The 17,070-nt window shown below is 58.1% G+C and overlaps 2 protein-coding genes across 4 annotated transcripts in view; one reads left to right on the forward strand and one right to left on the reverse strand.

The window, feature by feature from the left end:
- Nucleotides 1-8,361, reverse strand: part of SYMPK (symplekin scaffold protein) — a 35,049-nt gene extending 26,688 nt beyond the window's left edge. The window contains exons 1-6 of the mRNA XM_084905805.1: nt 8,226-8,361; nt 2,856-2,932; nt 2,303-2,423; nt 2,091-2,156; nt 871-924; nt 710-783 (exon numbers count right to left, since the gene is read on the reverse strand). Coding sequence (XP_084761931.1) covers nt 710-783; nt 871-924; nt 2,091-2,156; nt 2,303-2,407 — 299 coding nt within the window. The 5' untranslated portion in view covers nt 2,408-2,423; nt 2,856-2,932; nt 8,226-8,361. The remainder of the gene's footprint in view (nt 1-709; nt 784-870; nt 925-2,090; nt 2,157-2,302; nt 2,424-2,855; nt 2,933-8,225) is intronic.
- Nucleotides 8,362-8,435: 74 nt separating this feature from the next.
- On the forward strand, nt 8,436-16,595 carry FOXA3 (forkhead box A3). 3 transcript variants are annotated; one of them, XM_084906169.1, is made up of 2 exons: nt 8,436-8,515; nt 14,831-16,595. In XM_084906169.1, exon 2 carries the CDS (start codon nt 14,861-14,863, stop codon nt 15,851-15,853), a length of 993 nt encoding a protein of 330 aa, XP_084762295.1. In that variant the 5' UTR covers nt 8,436-8,515; nt 14,831-14,860; the 3' UTR covers nt 15,854-16,595. The 3 variants fall into 3 exon arrangements, with proteins under 3 accessions (XP_084762295.1, XP_084762293.1, XP_084762294.1); XM_084906167.1 differs by lacking the exon at nt 8,436-8,515 and adding an exon at nt 8,556-9,344; XM_084906168.1 differs by lacking the exon at nt 8,436-8,515 and adding an exon at nt 12,029-12,716.
- The last annotated feature ends 475 nt before the right edge of the window (nt 16,596-17,070 follow it).

The following is a 17,070-nucleotide window of genomic DNA, read 5'->3' on the forward strand; positions in this document are numbered from 1 at the left end:
TTGCTGAGGACAGAGGGAGGGAGGGTGAGAGCCAGGCCCCCTGGAGGCGAGGTTCCTGCAGATACACTGTTGCAGGCAGAGGGGCTAGGAAGCAGAACAGCATTTTCTGAGGAATGGCAGGGAGGCCAGGAGCCGAGGGAAGAGGAGGCCCAGGAAGAGCCAGGGCGGGTTTCAATCTCAGGGAGACTGGCCGGGAGGTCTGAGAGCAGGGGGGCCGATCCACTCCCATTCTGGCAGGATCACTGTCCGCCAAGCCCAGGAGGAAGGGGCGATGGGAACAGTGTTTCCTTTCGGGGAATGAAAGTGTTTTGGAACTAGATCCTGAATGTGCTAAATGCAATAGCAGAGTTCCCTTCAAAATAGTTAATTGTCTGTCATGTGAGCTTCACCTCAAGTAAACAGAGAAGAGGGGGGAGGGGAAGCCTGCACAGGCCACTGAGGCGGCCCGGGAGGAGGCATGGCGGCTGGAGCGACAGCAAGGGAAGCGGATGGAACGGTCAAATGCCGTTTCCATTTTAAAGGCACGGTCAGCAGTCCTCACCGGGAGAAGCAGAGGTAGTTACCCCCGGCCACTCCAAACCTCTGACTTAGTGCTGGGGACGGAGACGGGGTCTGGGAAGCAGAGGGCAGGCTCTGAGGGCAGGGCCGGGGGGGAGCTGCGGAGGGGGGCTCCAGGGGCGCTCCCAGGGGCTCCCTGCCCGCCCCATACCATGCCTCCTCGATGAAGCCGATGACGAACTTGCGCACTTCGATCGACTTATCTACTTGGAAAGCGATGATCTCCTGCCAACATCGGGGAAGACGGCGTGTCAGGGCGGTGCCAGGACCGGCCCCTCGCCGCTGCCCCGCCCCCGCCCCCATGTCACTCACATCCAGGAAGTTGTCCAGAAGCGTGGGGTCTTTGTTGATGATCAGTTCCTGGACCTGGAAGGAGATCGAGGATGGGGAGGAGGAGCACCATGTAAAACCAGGTCCGATGGGTGCAGGCAGGCGTGTGGGGGACAGGAGCACGGGGTGGGCCGCAGACAGAAGACTCGGTTCAAACCCTGGCTCTGCCATCGCACCGGGGCCCGGCAGGGCTTCTCCTGAGTCTCTTCTGGAAGGGGGGCTCTCACACAACCCCTCGGGCTGCTACAGGCCGCGTCCTGGCGGACAGGGCGTGCGGTACGCACGGGGCTAGAGGAGGGACGTGCTGCAGGGCTCCGCCTTCCTGAGGCTCGTCCGTCATCAGCTCCCCTCTGTCCTCTACTCCCCATCCGCACGGCCACAGCCCAGCAGGAACGTATGATGGCGGCAACCCGTGCCTGAGGCCCTTGTCCCTGCCCCTTGTCCTCTGGAATCAGCGCCTCCCAGACACTCTCATGTACGCCCAGCGCCAGCACAGGCCTGGCTCCTCTGACCCAAGGTGCCGCTGTTGAGTTACCTTCATAGCACCCCCCACGAGGGAGGCCCCTCAGCACCCCCCTCTGCTGGTGGGGGCGTCAGCGACACAAGGCTAGTGCTGAGCACGTAGCAGGCCTGGGGTTCGGAACTCCACCGGCTTCCTGTTTTGAACCACCCCACACCCCCACACCCCACACCCCTGCAGACTCCCAGGTCCTCTTCTGCCTTTGCACAAGCTACTGTGACCTCTTCTCAAGCCCCCCTCCCACGCCTGGCTGGTTTCCGTCCTTATCCTCCGTGTCTCAGCCCACGTCCACTCTTCCAGAAAGCCCTCCCCGTGCTCCACAGCCCCCTGGACGCCTCCTCCCAGCTCTGCTCACTCGGTCCTCACTGTCACGTGACCTGCATGTCTTCAGGGAGGAAATGAAGGATGAAGCGCACAGGATCTGAAATCCTAGCAGAGTGACCGAGGGCCGATACTTAAGCTCTGAGACTGCTTCTCTCGCTATAAAAGGGGATAAAATGACCCTGCCTCCCGGAGCTTTGGTGGGAACGAGAGGAGAGCAGCCTGAACGGCACCGAGCAGCACGGCAGGCACAGCCTACGTGCCGGAACGGGGACACAGTGCTGTCAGCACCCGTGTGTCTTCCTCACGGCTCCCCAGGCCCTCCCGCGCCCTGCCTGCCCAGCAGCGCCCTGCCCCTCACCTGCTTGAGCAGTGTGATCTTGGACTCACTGGGGACCAGTGCCGCCTGGTTCAGGAGATCAACCACCTAGAAGGAGGGGAGAGGCAGGGGGTGGTGCTAATCTGGCCAGCCCAGCCCAGCCCCTCCCACGCCCTGGGCTCGGCCAGCTGGGGGCGGACCGCCCCGACGGGGGCTGTGTCCCCACCCCGCCCCAGCCCTTCGCCCACGCTCACCCTCTCCGAAGTGGTCATGACATCGGTGCCCAGGCCCTCCTCCTGCGTGAAAAACTGTGACGCCACGCTCCGGCGGGTGACGCTGTCCCCGCTGCTGCCCGCCATGGTGCCGCCGTGTGCCCTGGAGAGGAAGAGATGGGTGGCCTTCCCTCACCGCCCGCACAGGCTCACCCTCCGCCCCAGCCCCCGGGGTTCTCCGAACCCCTCCCGTCTCAGGGTCTGTCTCGGCTGTAAGTGCACATGAGGGCTGTAATGGGGGAGACTGAGGCCTGTCCGGTCAGGGGCGGTACCAAGCCCCCTCCAGTGCCGTACACACAGCGGACAGGTGCGCACACAGCAGCCCCTCGCCGGCCCCAGGGCCTCTCCGTCTGAGCTGTATGCTCCGGGCTGGACACCAGAGCGAACTTTCTGACACGGGGACTGGTGGCAGAAACCTGCGCAGTAAGTTCTCAATATGCAAGGAAGGGCCTCGTTAAATACGTTATGTGTCAGCCACTGTCTAGAATGCTATGGAGCTGTCTTTCAAAAGGTGGCAATAATACTGTGGCCTCACCTGGTTGGTTAGAGTGTTGTCCCAATACACCAAGGTTTCGGGTTCGGTCCTCAGTCAGGACACATACAAGGAACAACCTAGAGATGTATAAATAAGCGGAACAACAAATCAATGTTTCTTGCTTTCTCTAAAAATTAATAAAACAAAAATAAATCAATAAATTAAAGAAAAAAATGTGGGGTAGGGTGGGGAGGGGAGACTTTTGGGCATCTGTCCCAAAGCGACACTGGCACAATTATGAAATAAGGATACCAACTAAAACCTATTCCTAACAGCAAAAGACTACTAGTAATCTGAGCGTTCTCAAATAAGGAGCCTGGCTAAAAAACGATGATGTATCTACATAATCAAATGCTATGCAACTGTAAAAAGGAATGAGGGAGGGGAAAGAAGGAATGAGGACAATATACACTAATAAACAGTGGGCTTCAGCACACTTTAAGTGAAAATATGCAAAATGGAAGACAATGTGTACTGTGTGTCTCCTTTTTACAAAAGAAGGAATGATGTATATATGCTTAAAAAAAGAAAGATGCCCTAGCCGGCTTGGCTCAGTGGATAGAGCATCGGCCTGCAGACTGAGGGGTCCCAGGTTTGATTCCGGTCAAGGGCACATGCCCAGGTTTCGGACTCATCCCTAGGAGAGGGTGTACAGGAGGTAGCTGATCTCATCAGTGATGTTTCTATCTCTCCTTCTCCCTTCCTCTCTGAAATCAATAAAAATATATAAAAGAAAGGAAGGAAGAAAGAAAGAAACCCTGAAAGTAGAAGAGACAGGAAATGATAAAACACAACACTTTGGTGGGCCAGCTGAAGTGGCTCAGTTGGTTGAGCATGGTCTCTGCACCAAAGTGTTCTGGGTTCGATTCCTGGTCAGGGCAAATACTTGGGTTGTGGGTTGGAACCATGGTCGGGAGGATACAGAAGACAGCCAATCGATGTCTGTCTGTCTCCCCTCCTTCCTCTTTCCAAGCAGGTCCTCAGGTGAGGATTAAATAACAAAAACAACGTGGGTGGGCCTTGGTGTAGGATCGTAAAAAGATGTCCGCGCAACCTGTTGTACCACAGAGTATGTGCAATTCCATCCATTTTGTCACGTTTGTGTATGAATACACAGCAGGACCGGAGTCAGTTTCCCCTTCTGTGGAACAGAGGTGGTAACCGTTCAACCTCCCAGGACTATCCTGGGATAGATGAGTTGGCACACCTAGTAATTACCAGAATGAGATAAATACAGCTGCCACTGTACATGGGGAAAGATCTGACCGGTACTGCATAATCTGTTAAACAAAATTTGAGGAAGGTAAAAAAGATACATCTTGCCCTAGCTGGTGTGGCTCAATGGATAGAGCATCGGCCTATGGACTGAAGGGTCCCAGGTTCCATTCTGGTCAAGGGCACATGCCTGGGTTGCAGGCTTGATCCCTAGTAGAGGGCATGCAAGAGGCAGCGGATCAATGATTCTTTCTCATCATTGATGTTTCTATCTCCCCTTTCCTTCCACTCTGAAGTCATTAAAATATATATTTTAAACAAACAAACAAATAAACAAACAAACAAAGAGCCCGGCTGGTGTGGCTCAGTGGTTGAGTGTTGACCTATGAACCAGGACTTCACGGTTCGATTCCCAGTCAGGGCACATGCCCCGGTTGCTGCCCCGATCCCCGGTGTGGGATGTGCAAGGAGGCAGCCAATCATCGCTGATGCTTCTCTTTCTCCCTGTCCCTTCCTCTCTGAAATCAATAAAAATATATACTTAAAAATATATACATCTTGCTGAAACCGGTTTGGCTCAGTGGATAGAGCATTGGCCTGTGGACTGAAAGGTCCCAGGTTCGATTCCAGTCAAGGGCATGTAACTGGGTTGTGGGCACATCCCCAATGGGGGGTGTGCAAGAAGCAGCTGATCAATGAATCTCTCATCGATGTTTCTAACTCTCTATCCCTCTCTCTTCCTCTCTGTAAAAAATCAATAAAATATTTAAAAAATATATATATACACCTTTTAAAAGGAACATATATATGTACACAGGTATCTGCTAAACGACTGACTAGCCAACAGTCTGCTTCATAGTCTCCCTCCTGCCCGTCACCCCCACATCTTCCTTCGAGTCAAAGCCAACATTTTCACCAAGGCCTAGAGGCCTCCTGTGATCTGGCCCCTCCTACCTCTGCCTTCACTTCCCTCACCTCTCTCTGCTCCGGCCTCCTGCTGTCCCTTAAATATGCCAGCATGCCCTTCCCCCAAACCTTTGTGCTTCTCTCCCTCCTGCTGGGACTACTCCTCCTCTACAGACACTGGCCCAGCTCCCTCCCTCCTCTCCCCTTCAGGTTTCAGCTGAAATGTCTTGACAGTGAGGTCTTTCCTGACCACCCTACTTCAAATTTCAATTTTCTCTCCCTCCCCATCTGTGTTGCTTTATTTATTTATTTATTTTTTCTTTTCTTTTTAAAAAATGTTTTATTGATTTTTTTTTTTTACAGAGAGGAAGGGAGAGGGATAGAGAGCTAGAAATATCGATGAGAAACATCAATCAGCTGCCTCCTACACCCCCCCCACTGGGGATGTGCCCGCAACCAAGGTACATGCCCCTGACCGGGATCGAACCTGGGACCCTTCAGTCAGCAGACCGACACTCTATCCACTGAGCCAAACCGGTTTCGGCTGTGTTGCTTTATTTTTCTGCATTTATCATCCATGTACTACCTATTAGTAAGCTCCCTGAGGGCAAAGATGTGCGTGTGTGTGTGTGTGTGTGTGTGTGTGTGTGTGTGTTTACTTTCTATTTCCCTACTATGGAACAGTGATTGACACCTAATAAGTGTTCAGTAATTATCTCCTGAGTGAATGCCAAAGGGCTTCCCCAGTCCCTGGGCTTAGTATCCCTGCCTTTGGCTCTAGAATGTTTGAAGCCCAGCCAGTGTGGCTCAGTGGTTGAGCATCCATCTATGAATCAGGAGGTCACAGTTCAATTCCCTGTCAGGGTACATGCCGGGATTTCCAACTCAATCCCCAGAGGGGCTGTGCAGGAGGAGCTGATCCATGATTCTCTCATCATTGATGTTTCTCTCTCTCTCGTCCTCTCTAAAATCAATTTAAAAATATATTTAAAAAAATTGAGAATGTTTGAAAAATAACCACTATAATTTTCTAAGCAAAATGGTTCTTTTCTTTTAAAAAAATGTTATTTATTTTATTTCTCTTAAATGTTATTGATTTTAGATGGAGAGTTACAGAAACATCTACGAGTGAGAAACCTCGATCCGCTGCCTCCTGCAGGGTTGAGCCCACAACCTGGGCATTGAACCAGCAACCTCTGGGTGCATAGGACCACGCTCAATCCACTCAGCTACACCGGCCAGGCTTAACGCTATTATGTGTGAACTTATTTAACCTCACAACGCCAACTCTTCCATGTCAGTACTACTTTTCAAATTTATTTTTATTGATTTTTAGAGCGAGAGGAAGGAAGAGGGAGAGAAACATTGATGTGAGAAACATCAGTCTGGTGCCTCCTGCAAACTCCCGACTGGGGATTGAGCCAGAAACCCGACAAGTGCCCTGCCTAGGAATCAACCAGCAACCTTTCCATCCTGGGGCGACACCCAACCAACTGAGCCAGGGAGGAAAAGTCCCCTGACCAAAGGCCCAGGGTTTGTGAGATGCAGACCTAGGAGTGAGGCCTAGCCCCCTCACCGCTGTGCTGTACTGTCTCTTTAAAAGGAACTGCTTCTGCCCTCCAGGTCTGGGAGTGCAAGCCAAGGGGCACTGCCTCCCAATGCCCACCATACCGGTTGCCCATTCGAGCATGATGAGCTTCTCATGACAGACCTTTCCACTCTTTTCATGATGATATGTTCAGATCCATCAATCTTTTTTTTTTTTTTAATATATTTTATTGATTTTTTTACAGAGAAGAAGGGAGAGAGATAGAGAGCTAGAAACGTCAATGAGAGGGAAACATTGACCAGCTGCCTCCTGCACACCCTCTTCCAGGGATGTGCCCGCAACCAACATACATGCCCCCGACCGGAATCGAACCCGGGACCTTTCAGTCCGCAGACCGACGCTCTACCACTGAGCCAAACCAGTTTCAGCCCATCCATCTTTTTTTACCTGTCCTTCCTCTTCCACTTTTTTTTTTTTTTTTAAGTTTATATCCATATTTCCCTTTTTAAAAAAATATATTTTATTGATTTTTTTACAGACAGGAAGAGAGAGGGATAGAGAGTTAGAAACATTAACGAGAGAGAATCATCGACCAGCTGCCTCCTGCACACCCCCTACCAGGGATGTGCCCACAACCAATGTACATGCCCTTGACCGGAATTGAACCCGGGACATTTCGGTCCCCAAGCCGTCGCTCTATCCATTGAGCCAAACCGGTCTCGGCATATTTCCCTTTCTTTAATAAAAAGGAAGTATATAATAAACACCACTGGACTTTTCATTACTGTATGCTGGAGCCCTCTCTAGATCAGTGTGCAAAGATTTCCCTCGTTCTTTCTTACAGCTGCATAGTGTTTTATTATGTGGATTTTTTTCCTGCCAGTCTTCCTATGAAAGGACACCAGTGACCTGTGCAGTCTTTTGCTATTATCAGTAACCACTGTTTCCCCTTCCTTCCAGCGGTACCCACCTCAGAGTACCACCGCCTCACTCCCACCTGGGAGTGCGATAAACTACCCTCACATACAGAATGGCCCCAAGAGTATCTTTCATTCATTCATTCAACAAACATCAACTGGGCATCGTCCATGTGACCAGCACTGTGCTGGGAACACAGGAGTGACCATACATACCCAGTCCCGGCCCCAGGGAGCTCACACGGTATTTGATTATTCAAATAGCCAAACAAATAAAGGTCCAAAACCAAATTAGATCCCCCTGTGACACAAAGCAAATGAACTGGGACCTAGGAGAGCGTTTAAGAGGCAGATTTCGGGACAGAGGACAGGAAAGGACGACTTGGCAGAGGAAGTGACGTTGGTGCTGAGACCCGAGGGATGAATGGGAGTTAGTCAAGCAGAATGGGGTGAGAGGATGTTTGCAGGCAGAGGGGCAGCATGTGCAAAACTCCCGGAAGGCGCAAGGCTTGTTTGAGGAACCCAAGGCCAGAGTGGCTGTTGGAAGTGAGGCAGGAGCAGAGACAGCGGAGGCAGAGCTGCGGCCGGGGGCGGACACGCCTCGGGGCCCACGTTGGAACTTTGCCCCGAGGGGAGCACGGGAGGGTCCTCGAGCAGAAGAAATCGGGGTCCCAAACGTCACTGCCGCCTTCTCTTCGAAGCGCCCCCAGCCCTACGCCAGCGCCTTGCAGCCTCAGGGTCCCTCCACCCTGGGCCCCGGGCCCCCACGCCCGCCCCGCTCACCGCAGCTCCGGCCTCCGGCCCGTGGCGCACCCTCAGCAGCACCCTTTCCCTGACGCCGCCACCGCCATCTTCCGCTCGCCGCCCGGCACGGCGCACGCGCGGTGCGCGCGGGTTCGCCGGGAAATGGAGTCCGCGCAGCAGGCCGAGCCCAGGCGCGCGAGCGGCCTCCCGCCCCAGAAGACTCCGGGCGGCTCTCCGTTTCCGGCCTTCGAACGTCGTGCCTTCTGGGAAATGTAGTCCCTCGGCGGAGGCACGGGGCGGGAAGAGAGGCTTCTGGGAAATGGAGTCCGGTGGGTCGGAGTCCCTGGACGGCTGGTGGTGGAGGGAGCGTGCCGAGTCTGGGTGGCGTGGCTCCTACGTCTTGAAGGCGGTCTGGGGCCCGAAGGAGTGCATGAGCCGAGGCCCCAATCGCCTCCACGTTGGGTCCCGACCCTTTGCACAGTTTGGGGCATTTCCATCTGTTGGAAGCATCCTTGGTCCAGCCCGTCCGATGGGAATGCGGTTTCGAGGTCTCTTACCCGTCCCGATGGCGGCGTCCCTGGAGCCATGGAGCCCGGGAGCCCCCCGCGCTCGGAGGCCCTTTCCTCCCGGCGGTCATGCCCAGCTCTGGCTCCTCTCCCTCTCCCGTCTAGACGGTGAAGCCCTCCGGGGTAGGAGGGCCCGAGTCCAGCCCTCCGGGCCTCTGTCACCAGCGGTGCCTCCCACCGGTAGCTCCCTCCCTCTTCGGCCACGTCCAGCGCGCGGTCCGCGGGCTGCGGCTCCCGGCGCCTGAGGTCTGTCTCCTCGCAGTCCTGCAGGGGGCGCCCCAGCCCGAGCGCGGGAGGGGCGCCCGGGGAGGGCGGGGGCAGGGGCGGGGGAGGGGGGGGGCGCCCCGGCTATAAAGCTGGGCCGCCTCCCGCGGCGCCGGGGACGGCGGGGACTCTGGGCAGCCGGACGGACGGACGCGCGGGCGCCGGTCAGAGCGCGGGCCGTGCGGGCCGAGGGATCGGAGCGCTCGGTTCCCCCCCCACCGGGCCGGAGCGGGGGCAGGTGGGGGCGCAGGCCCGGGGGATGCTGGGCTCGGTGAAGATGGAGGCCCACGACCTGGCGGAGTGGAGCTACTACCCGGAGGCGGGCGAGGTGTGTCCGCGGGGCTGGCTGGGCGGGGAGTGGGGGCCAGGGGAATCGAGGTGCGGGGCTTACATGGGGGCGATGATCGGGGTGCGGGCTCAAAGGGGGGCCCCAGCCAGAGCTGAGGCGCAGAGGAGCTGGAGACTCGGAGACCAGGTGTCCCGGCGCCAGGGATCGGGGACAGGAGCGGCGGGAGCGCGGTTCCCGCGGGCTCGTCGGGGTGAGGGGTCAGTGGGGACCAGGGAAACTTGGGGGGGGAGGCCCGAGGGTCAGGTCACCGCTGCAACGTGAGGGCTGGAGGTGGGCGACCCCAAATGCAAGGGAGACACAGGAACTGAACCAAAGCTAGGAAGGAGGCAGACCTCCAGGAGAGCAGGTAGGCAGGGGTAGGCAGAGCTGGGAAATTAGGAAGGGGATCAGAGTCGGGGTTGGGCGGCGGGAGGGGAGGTGGGCAGGGACGAAGAGATGGAAGAAGGGGTCACCATTAAGGGAAATGCGAGGTGGGAGCTCAGGGTTGGAAGGCAGTGCTCAAGATGCGGGTTCTGGGGTAGAGATCACTTGGAGTTCAGGGAGAGAGTGCGATCTATAAGGTAAGGTCAGAAACAAGGGTTAGGGGCTCCGGCGTGAGAGACGGAGGTTGGTTTTGGGGGAGTCTGAAGGAACAGGTGGGTTAGAGCTGGGGTTCAGCTAGGCGGGGGGGGGGGGGGGGGGGGGGGGGGGGGGGGGGGGCCCCAGATGGAGCCGGAGGAGGAGAGGGGTCCATTTCCATTCCCCGCCCCCATCCCTACTCCTGACCCTTACCCCTTCCCACTGAACTTCACTGGCTGCATTGTTTTCAGAGACCCTCCGCGGGGGTCCTCCTTGGGGCGGGAGGGTGTCAGCTTTCACACCTTCCTGTGTTCCCCAGTAATTGCTAATGTCCTCACCAGCCCCCTTCTTGCTAGACCACCCTGGATTAGGGGGCGGGGGTCTGTCTTAGCTCCCTCCCCCCCACCCCCACCCCCAAGAGCCCTTCCCCAAGTCTACCTCCCGTTCCTCTGGCTGGCAGGACTCCTCCTTAGCTCACTCTAGAGTCAGCCTTGTGGAGGGGTGGGGGGTGGAGGAGGAGGTTCTAGTTGAGGGTCATGGGCATCCGGACGCTGAGCTTCCTCACCTGGAAGGGGGCTGTGGGCTGGAGGTCCCGGAGGGAGGCCGGGGAGAGAGGCCGGAGGCTGAGGTCTCTGGGAACTGAGATCTGGGCCCTACAGGGGCCCCCCACCTGCCTGAGTTATGGGTCTGGGGTTTGAGGCTGTAGGGTGGGACTCTTGGATCCCCAGGCCTTCGGGGCTTGGCCCGGTGCCCGGGAGGGGCCAGCGCGGGGGCAGTGGAGGTGTTAGGGGCACGCGGGGCAGGCCGGCCAGGGAGGGGTGGGGGAGTGCTGAGAGGTGGAGACCCCGGGGGTCGGAGGTGTCGGGAAGCGGAGACCAGGCTGGAGCCGAGAAGGCTCCGGGGCAGTGGGGGGAATCCCAGCCGCACCACCCCGGAGAGTTCAGAGTCTGGGACTAGGATTTAAGGGAACCAACCAGAAACTGGCGTGTGGGCGGGTGGCACGTCTTAGGTAAACTGTGGGGGTCTAGGATAGGGCAGTTGCTATTTGGGCCACAGGCTGAAGTTGAAGTTGGAGGGGACCCTTGTGCCAGAAAGTGAGGGCCGGTCTGGAGCTGATCCGCGCGTGGGGGCATAGTGTGGGGACCTATTTTGACACCTGGGGCGCTGGAGATGGAAATACTGTCGGAGGGTTCCCCAGCCTTCCCCTCAGCCGAGCCCCCTTCCCCCCCTTGGGTCGGACTGCGGAGAGAGAAACATTTGCACTCACTCAGCAGCTGAGAAGAGAGAGGTCCCCGCCTCTGCTTCTAGCCCTCCACACGGCCTCGCCGGGGGTGGTGTTTGCACCCCCCAGGTGGTGTTTGCCTGGAAGGAAATTGTGCCCCCCCTGGCCTCCAGTTCTCACAGGTCAGCTGCCTCCCACCCCCTTTTTGAGAGGAAACCCTGAGACCTCCAGGAGGGTGGGGGGCTGCGGGAGGCTTCTGGTTTCACACCGCCTCCCCCTGCTCCCCGGCACACCCAGCTCCGGAGACAATAAGGAAATGAAAGGGGAGAAATTTCACCCTCCTGGGGCGGGTGGGGGTGCAGGTCCCCGGAGGGCTTCCCCGCACAACCTCAGCCCCGCCCTGGTGGCAGGGAAATCCGGCTCAGACCCGGACCCTGGGGTGCATCCCAGCCCCAGGGCGTGGGAAAGCCTCGGGTGGATTAGGGCAGCCGGGCCGCTGGAGGTCAGGCCTCAGGGAGGACTTCCGGGTGGGTGGGTTTGGGGAGCCGGGCCAAGAGGCCCTGGGGTCCCCATCGGCCTGTATCCCAGAGGAAGCCTTCCTCTGGGATACAGGCGAGTCTGCCTGAGTTGGGAACGTGGGAGGGGCATCGCAGAGGGATGGGGCTCAGTCTCACCTCCTCTCTCACTCCGGGAGGGGCGGGCGAAGCCAGGTTACCGGGCAGGGAGACCCGTGCGTGAGACTTGTGGGGAGCGTGATAGGGACGGATGGAGGGAGGGAGGCACCCAGGTACAAGGTGTGCTGAAGGAGAAAGAGATGGGGGTGGCAGAGGAGTGGGGGGGAGAGAGACAGAGGGAGAGAGAAGGTAGGGGTGGGGGTGGGGAGATGGGGAGAGAGGGTCAGGGTTAGGGAGAGCCCAGAGCAGCGAAAGGCAGAGGGGCAGACAGTGGGGAGCAGAGAGGTGGGGAGATAAAGGACTGGCTGGAGTGTGGGGAGGAGAGACGGGGAGGGACGGGCTAAGGGAGAGGGACAGACATACCTGCACAGACAGGGAGCGTCAGAGACCTGGACGGACATGGGAAGGAGGAGAGTGTGCAGCTGGAACTCGGACCTGGGTCGGTGGCCACCTGTCCCTGACTTCCGGAGTGACCCTGGCTGTCCCTTGTCCCTCTGGCCCTCGGGACCTGTGGACGCCACAGTGACAGGGGTTGAGCGTGGGCTCCTGCCAGGGCCAGAGCAGCACCGGCAGGGCCGGGGAGGAGGGAGCAGGGCGGCCGGCAGACGGAGGAGAGAGGACGGGAGTCAGTGGACGGAGGGAGTAAAGAGACACACACACAGAGAGAGAGGGCACCATGCACCAGGCTTCGTGTTTTCCGTGTCTTGCTCACTTCCTGCGGGGCTGTGGGCTCCAGGAGAGCAGGCCTGTCCGTCCGCTCGGTCACTGCTCTGACGGCGACATCCAGATCACCCGGCTGGTGCCCCTTCCCGGCCCTGTGACCCCACAGCCTCCCGGGGACTCGGCTTGCTCAGCTGTGAAATGGGCATCCAGGGAGCGGTGCCTGGCACGGAGCAGGTGGCCGGTGACTGCGTGCGGGATGGATGGGAGACCGTGGAGGGTTAGAGACGGAGCAGTCCATGTCTGCTGAATTCCACTAGTGCGCGTTTCCTCACCATGGAACGTTTCTGAAAACGGAACGGGGTTCACAGCCAGTGGTGTCTGGGGGTTATGATGGGCAGTGTTTTTGTTTTTTTCCCCATCCTGACTGATATGTAATATTACAGCTTACAATCGGTGATGTCTTAGATGGATGATGCATAGGAAGTGGATGATACGAGGTTAAAACGTGATTTCTGGGAGTCAAAACATCTTGACCAGTGAAACACTGTAATTTTATAACCTCGGGGATGGAGAGCGCACATGTAGGTTATTGGGTAAATCAGCGGGTCTGGATTTCAGGGTGGGAGGGGAGGGTGGTGGTCTCAGAATCACCAATCACTTAAAAATTATGGAGGTCCTTCAGCAGTTTTCATTGGTGTGGGTTATATCTCTTCCTTTTTTTTTTTTAATTAAACATTTTATTGATTTTTTTACAGACAGGATGGGAGAGTGATAGAGAGTTAGAAGCATGGATGAGAAAGAAACATTGATCAGCTGCCTCCTGCACACCCCCTACTGGGGATGTGCCCGCAACCAAGGTACATACCCCTGACCGGAACCGAACCTGGGACCCTTCAGACCGAAGGCCAGTGCTCTATCCATTGAGTCAAACCGGCCAGGGCGGTTATATCTCTTCATGGTTACCACATAAAAAATAAAAACTGAGGGAAAAAATGTAAATGTAGTAGATAGCTCCAAAGCAGCAATAATTTGTTAGTGCAAACAATGTGTCTTGATGAAAACGAGTATATTTTGGAACATCCGGTGAGAGGGGTGGCACTGTCAGGCCTCTGAAGATCCTTCAGTGCCTGCGCCATACGAAGCAGCTGTGTTCGTGTAGCTGCTGCTGTGTTCAGTCTGTTGCCACGTCACATGTCACATGGCCTCTGGAAACCTCCACTGTGCACTTTTTTTTTTTTTTTTTTTTTTTAAATATATTTCATTGATTTTACACAGAAAGGAAGGGAGAGAGACAGAAAGCTAGAAACATCGATGAGAGACAGTCATCGATCAGCTGCCTCCCGCACACCCCCCACTGGGGACATGCCCGCAACCAAGGCACATGCCCTTGACCGGAATCGAACCCGGGTCCCCCCAGTCCCCAAGCCGACGCTCTATCCATTGAGCCAAACCGGTCTCGGCCACTGTGCACTTTTGAGAGGAGAGTGATAGGAGGCTAGTCCATCTTAGTGTTACAGGACAATAGTTTTTTGTTTTTTTTTATGTTTTTAATTTCATTGATTTTTTACAGAGAGGAAAGGAGAGAGATGGAGAGTTAGAAACATCGATGAGAGAGAATCATCAATCAGCTGCCTCTTGCACACCTCCCACTGGGGATGTGCCCGCAACCAAGGTACATGTCCTTGACGGGAATCGAACCCGGGACCTTTCAGCCCGTAGGCGGACGCTCTATCCACTGAGCCAAACCGGTTTCGGCCAGGACAATAGTTTTGACCTCACAGATACCCTAAACCCTAAAGAGGCCCTGGCCACTCCCCAGGGTGTCCCGGTCTCCACTTGGAGACCTCTTGAAGCATGAGCGTGGGGAATGGGGGGATGGGATCAGAGAGGGGTGCACGAGGAGGAATGAGAGAAAGACTTCAAGAAACAGCTATCGCTGAAACCGGTTTGGCTCAGTGGATAGAGCGTCGGTCTGCGGACTGAGGGGTCCCAGGTTCGATTCCGGTCAAGGGCATGTACCTTGGTTGCGGGCACATCCCCAGTGGGGGGTGTGCAGGAGGCAGCTGGTTGATGATTCTCTCTATCCCTCTTTTTTCCTCTCTGTAAAAAAATCAATAAAATATATTTAGAAAGAAAGAAAGAAAGAAAGAAAGAAAGAAAGAAAGAAAGAAAGAAAGAAAGAAAGAAAGAAACAGCTGTCTGGGGGGGAAAGGATGGAAAGCCAGCAGGCAGACAGACAGACAGACGGACACACACACACACAGTGGGTCCAGCAACGAATGGGGACTCACTGACCCTCCCTCTCTCTCTCTCTCTCTCTCTCTCTCTCTCTCTCTCTCTCCATGCAGGTTTACTCTCCGGTGACCCCGGTGCCCACCATGGCCCCCCTCAACTCCTACATGACCCTGAACCCCCTGAGCTCTCCCTATTCCCCCGGGGGGCTCCCCGCCTCCCCCCTGCCCTCAGGACCCCTGGCGCCCCCGGCCCCCGCCGCGCCCCTGGGCCCCGCCTTCCCGGGCCTGGGCGGCGGAGGCGGCGGCGGCGGCGGCGGCGGCGGCGGGGGCGGCGGCTCCGGGTACGGGGCCCCGGGCGCCGGGCTGGCGCACGGGAAGGAGGTGCCCAAAGGGTACCGGCGGTCCCTGGCGCACGCCAAGCCGCCCTACTCCTACATCTCGCTCATCACCATGGCCATCCAGCAGGCGCCGGGCAAGATGCTGACGCTGAGCGAGATCTACCAGTGGATCATGGACCTCTTCCCCTACTACCGGGAGAACCAGCAGCGCTGGCAGAACTCCATCCGCCACTCGCTGTCCTTCAACGACTGCTTCGTCAAGGTGGCGCGCTCCCCGGACAAGCCGGGCAAGGGCTCCTACTGGGCCCTGCACCCCAGCTCGGGCAACATGTTCGAGAACGGCTGCTACCTGCGCCGCCAGAAGCGCTTCAAGCTGGAGGAGAAGGCCAAGAAGGGGGGCGGCGGGGCCTCGGCCGCCGCCAGGAACAGCGCGGGGGCCGCCACGTCGTCCACGGCCGCCCCCACGGGGGCGGCGGCCACGGTGGCCTCTCCGCCGCAGCCCCCGCCGCCGCCCCCGGAGCCCGAGGCCCAGGGCCGCGGGGAGAATGTGGGGGCTCTGGACTGCGGCTCGCCCCCGCCCTCCGCCCCCTACTTCACGGGCCTGGAGCTGCCGGGGGAGCTGAAGCTGGACGCGCCCTACAACTTCAACCACCCCTTCTCCATCAACAACCTCATGTCGGAGCAGACGCCCGCGCCGCCCAAGCTGGACGTGGGGTTCGGGGGCTACGGGGCGGAGGCCGGGGAGCCGGGCGCCTACTACCAGGGCCTCTATTCCCGCTCGCTGCTCAACGCCTCCTAGCGGGGCGCGGGGCGGGGCGGGTGGGGTGCGGCCGGTGCTGGTACCGTCCGGCCGGGCCGGCCTGGTCCTCCCGGGACCGCCCTGGGCCCGTCCCCGCCAGTTAACGCCTCGGCCTGTGACCCGCTGCGGTGACCGCCCCGTCTGTGGGCATCACGTCCAGCCGCCGGGCGCTGGGATCGCTGCCTCTGACGTCTCGGGGGGGCCGTGGGGGGCCGTGGAGACCCCCACGGGACTGACCTTGTTGGTGGAGCCATTGGGGGTCACTCCGATGGCCGCAGTGGGGGTGACCTTGTGGGCGCGGATGGACATCCCCATGGCTGACCGGGGTGTGTGTGTGTGTGTGTGTGTGTGTGTGTGTGTGTGACGGCAATGCCGTCTCCGTGGCATCTTCCTGGGCCGGTTGGGGGTTGTGGTCACGTCTTTTTGGGGGGCTTCCTGCCACGTCGGCCACCACCCCATAGGACACCCGCCTGGGTCCATATGGTGCCCCGATGGCCGCCATATTGGCTGGCTGACACATCCATGGACCAGCCCCTGTGTGGGCCGCGCCGCTGCCTCTTCGGGGTGCGGGCGGAGTGTGGGGTGGAGATGGGAGCATCCCGTCTCCGGTGGTTTGCTCTGAACCCTCTGGCTCCGGAGAGGGCGGAAGGCCGCCCAGGGGTGGGGAGTTTCTGCTGAGTCTGGTTCTTGCCTGGGACGGGGGACACTGGCAACGTGTGAACATTAAAAGGCGCCGTTTCTGCCTCTTCCGGAACGTCTCTTCCTTGGGGGGGCGAGAGGGGGGTCCCGTGGAGCTCCAGCCCCGGATTGCTCCTTCCTGCCCCAGGAGCCGGCTGCCTCTGGGGGAGGGGCCCGGGAGGCACCGGCCTGACCTTTGGCTGCTCGCTGTCCCTGACCCCGAGGACAGTTTGCTCACCGATAGCAGCCCCCGCAGCGCGGGGCCAGGGCGGGGGGGGGGGGGGGAGGTGGCTGTGCAGGGACCAAGGCCACGTCCCCACCCCCGCTCCGGACACACACCTCGCCTCGGCTCAGCTCGGAGGCCGGGCGGCTCGGTCTGGGGTTAAGCTGTGGAGGAGGAGGGACGAGCAAGGTGTTAATGGAAGGAGACTATTGGCGCCTGTGTGTGCCTGTGCCCGAAGGCCTCTGGGTCCCCATATGTCCCCAGTATGTCCATTGGGGTCACCATTGTGTCTATTGTTATCTGTTGTTTCTATCTC

This window comes from Pipistrellus hanaki, assembly GCF_964339955.1.
Source record: "Pipistrellus hanaki genome assembly, chromosome: 15".
NCBI classification, from domain to species: Eukaryota; Metazoa; Chordata; class Mammalia; order Chiroptera; family Vespertilionidae; genus Pipistrellus; species Pipistrellus hanaki.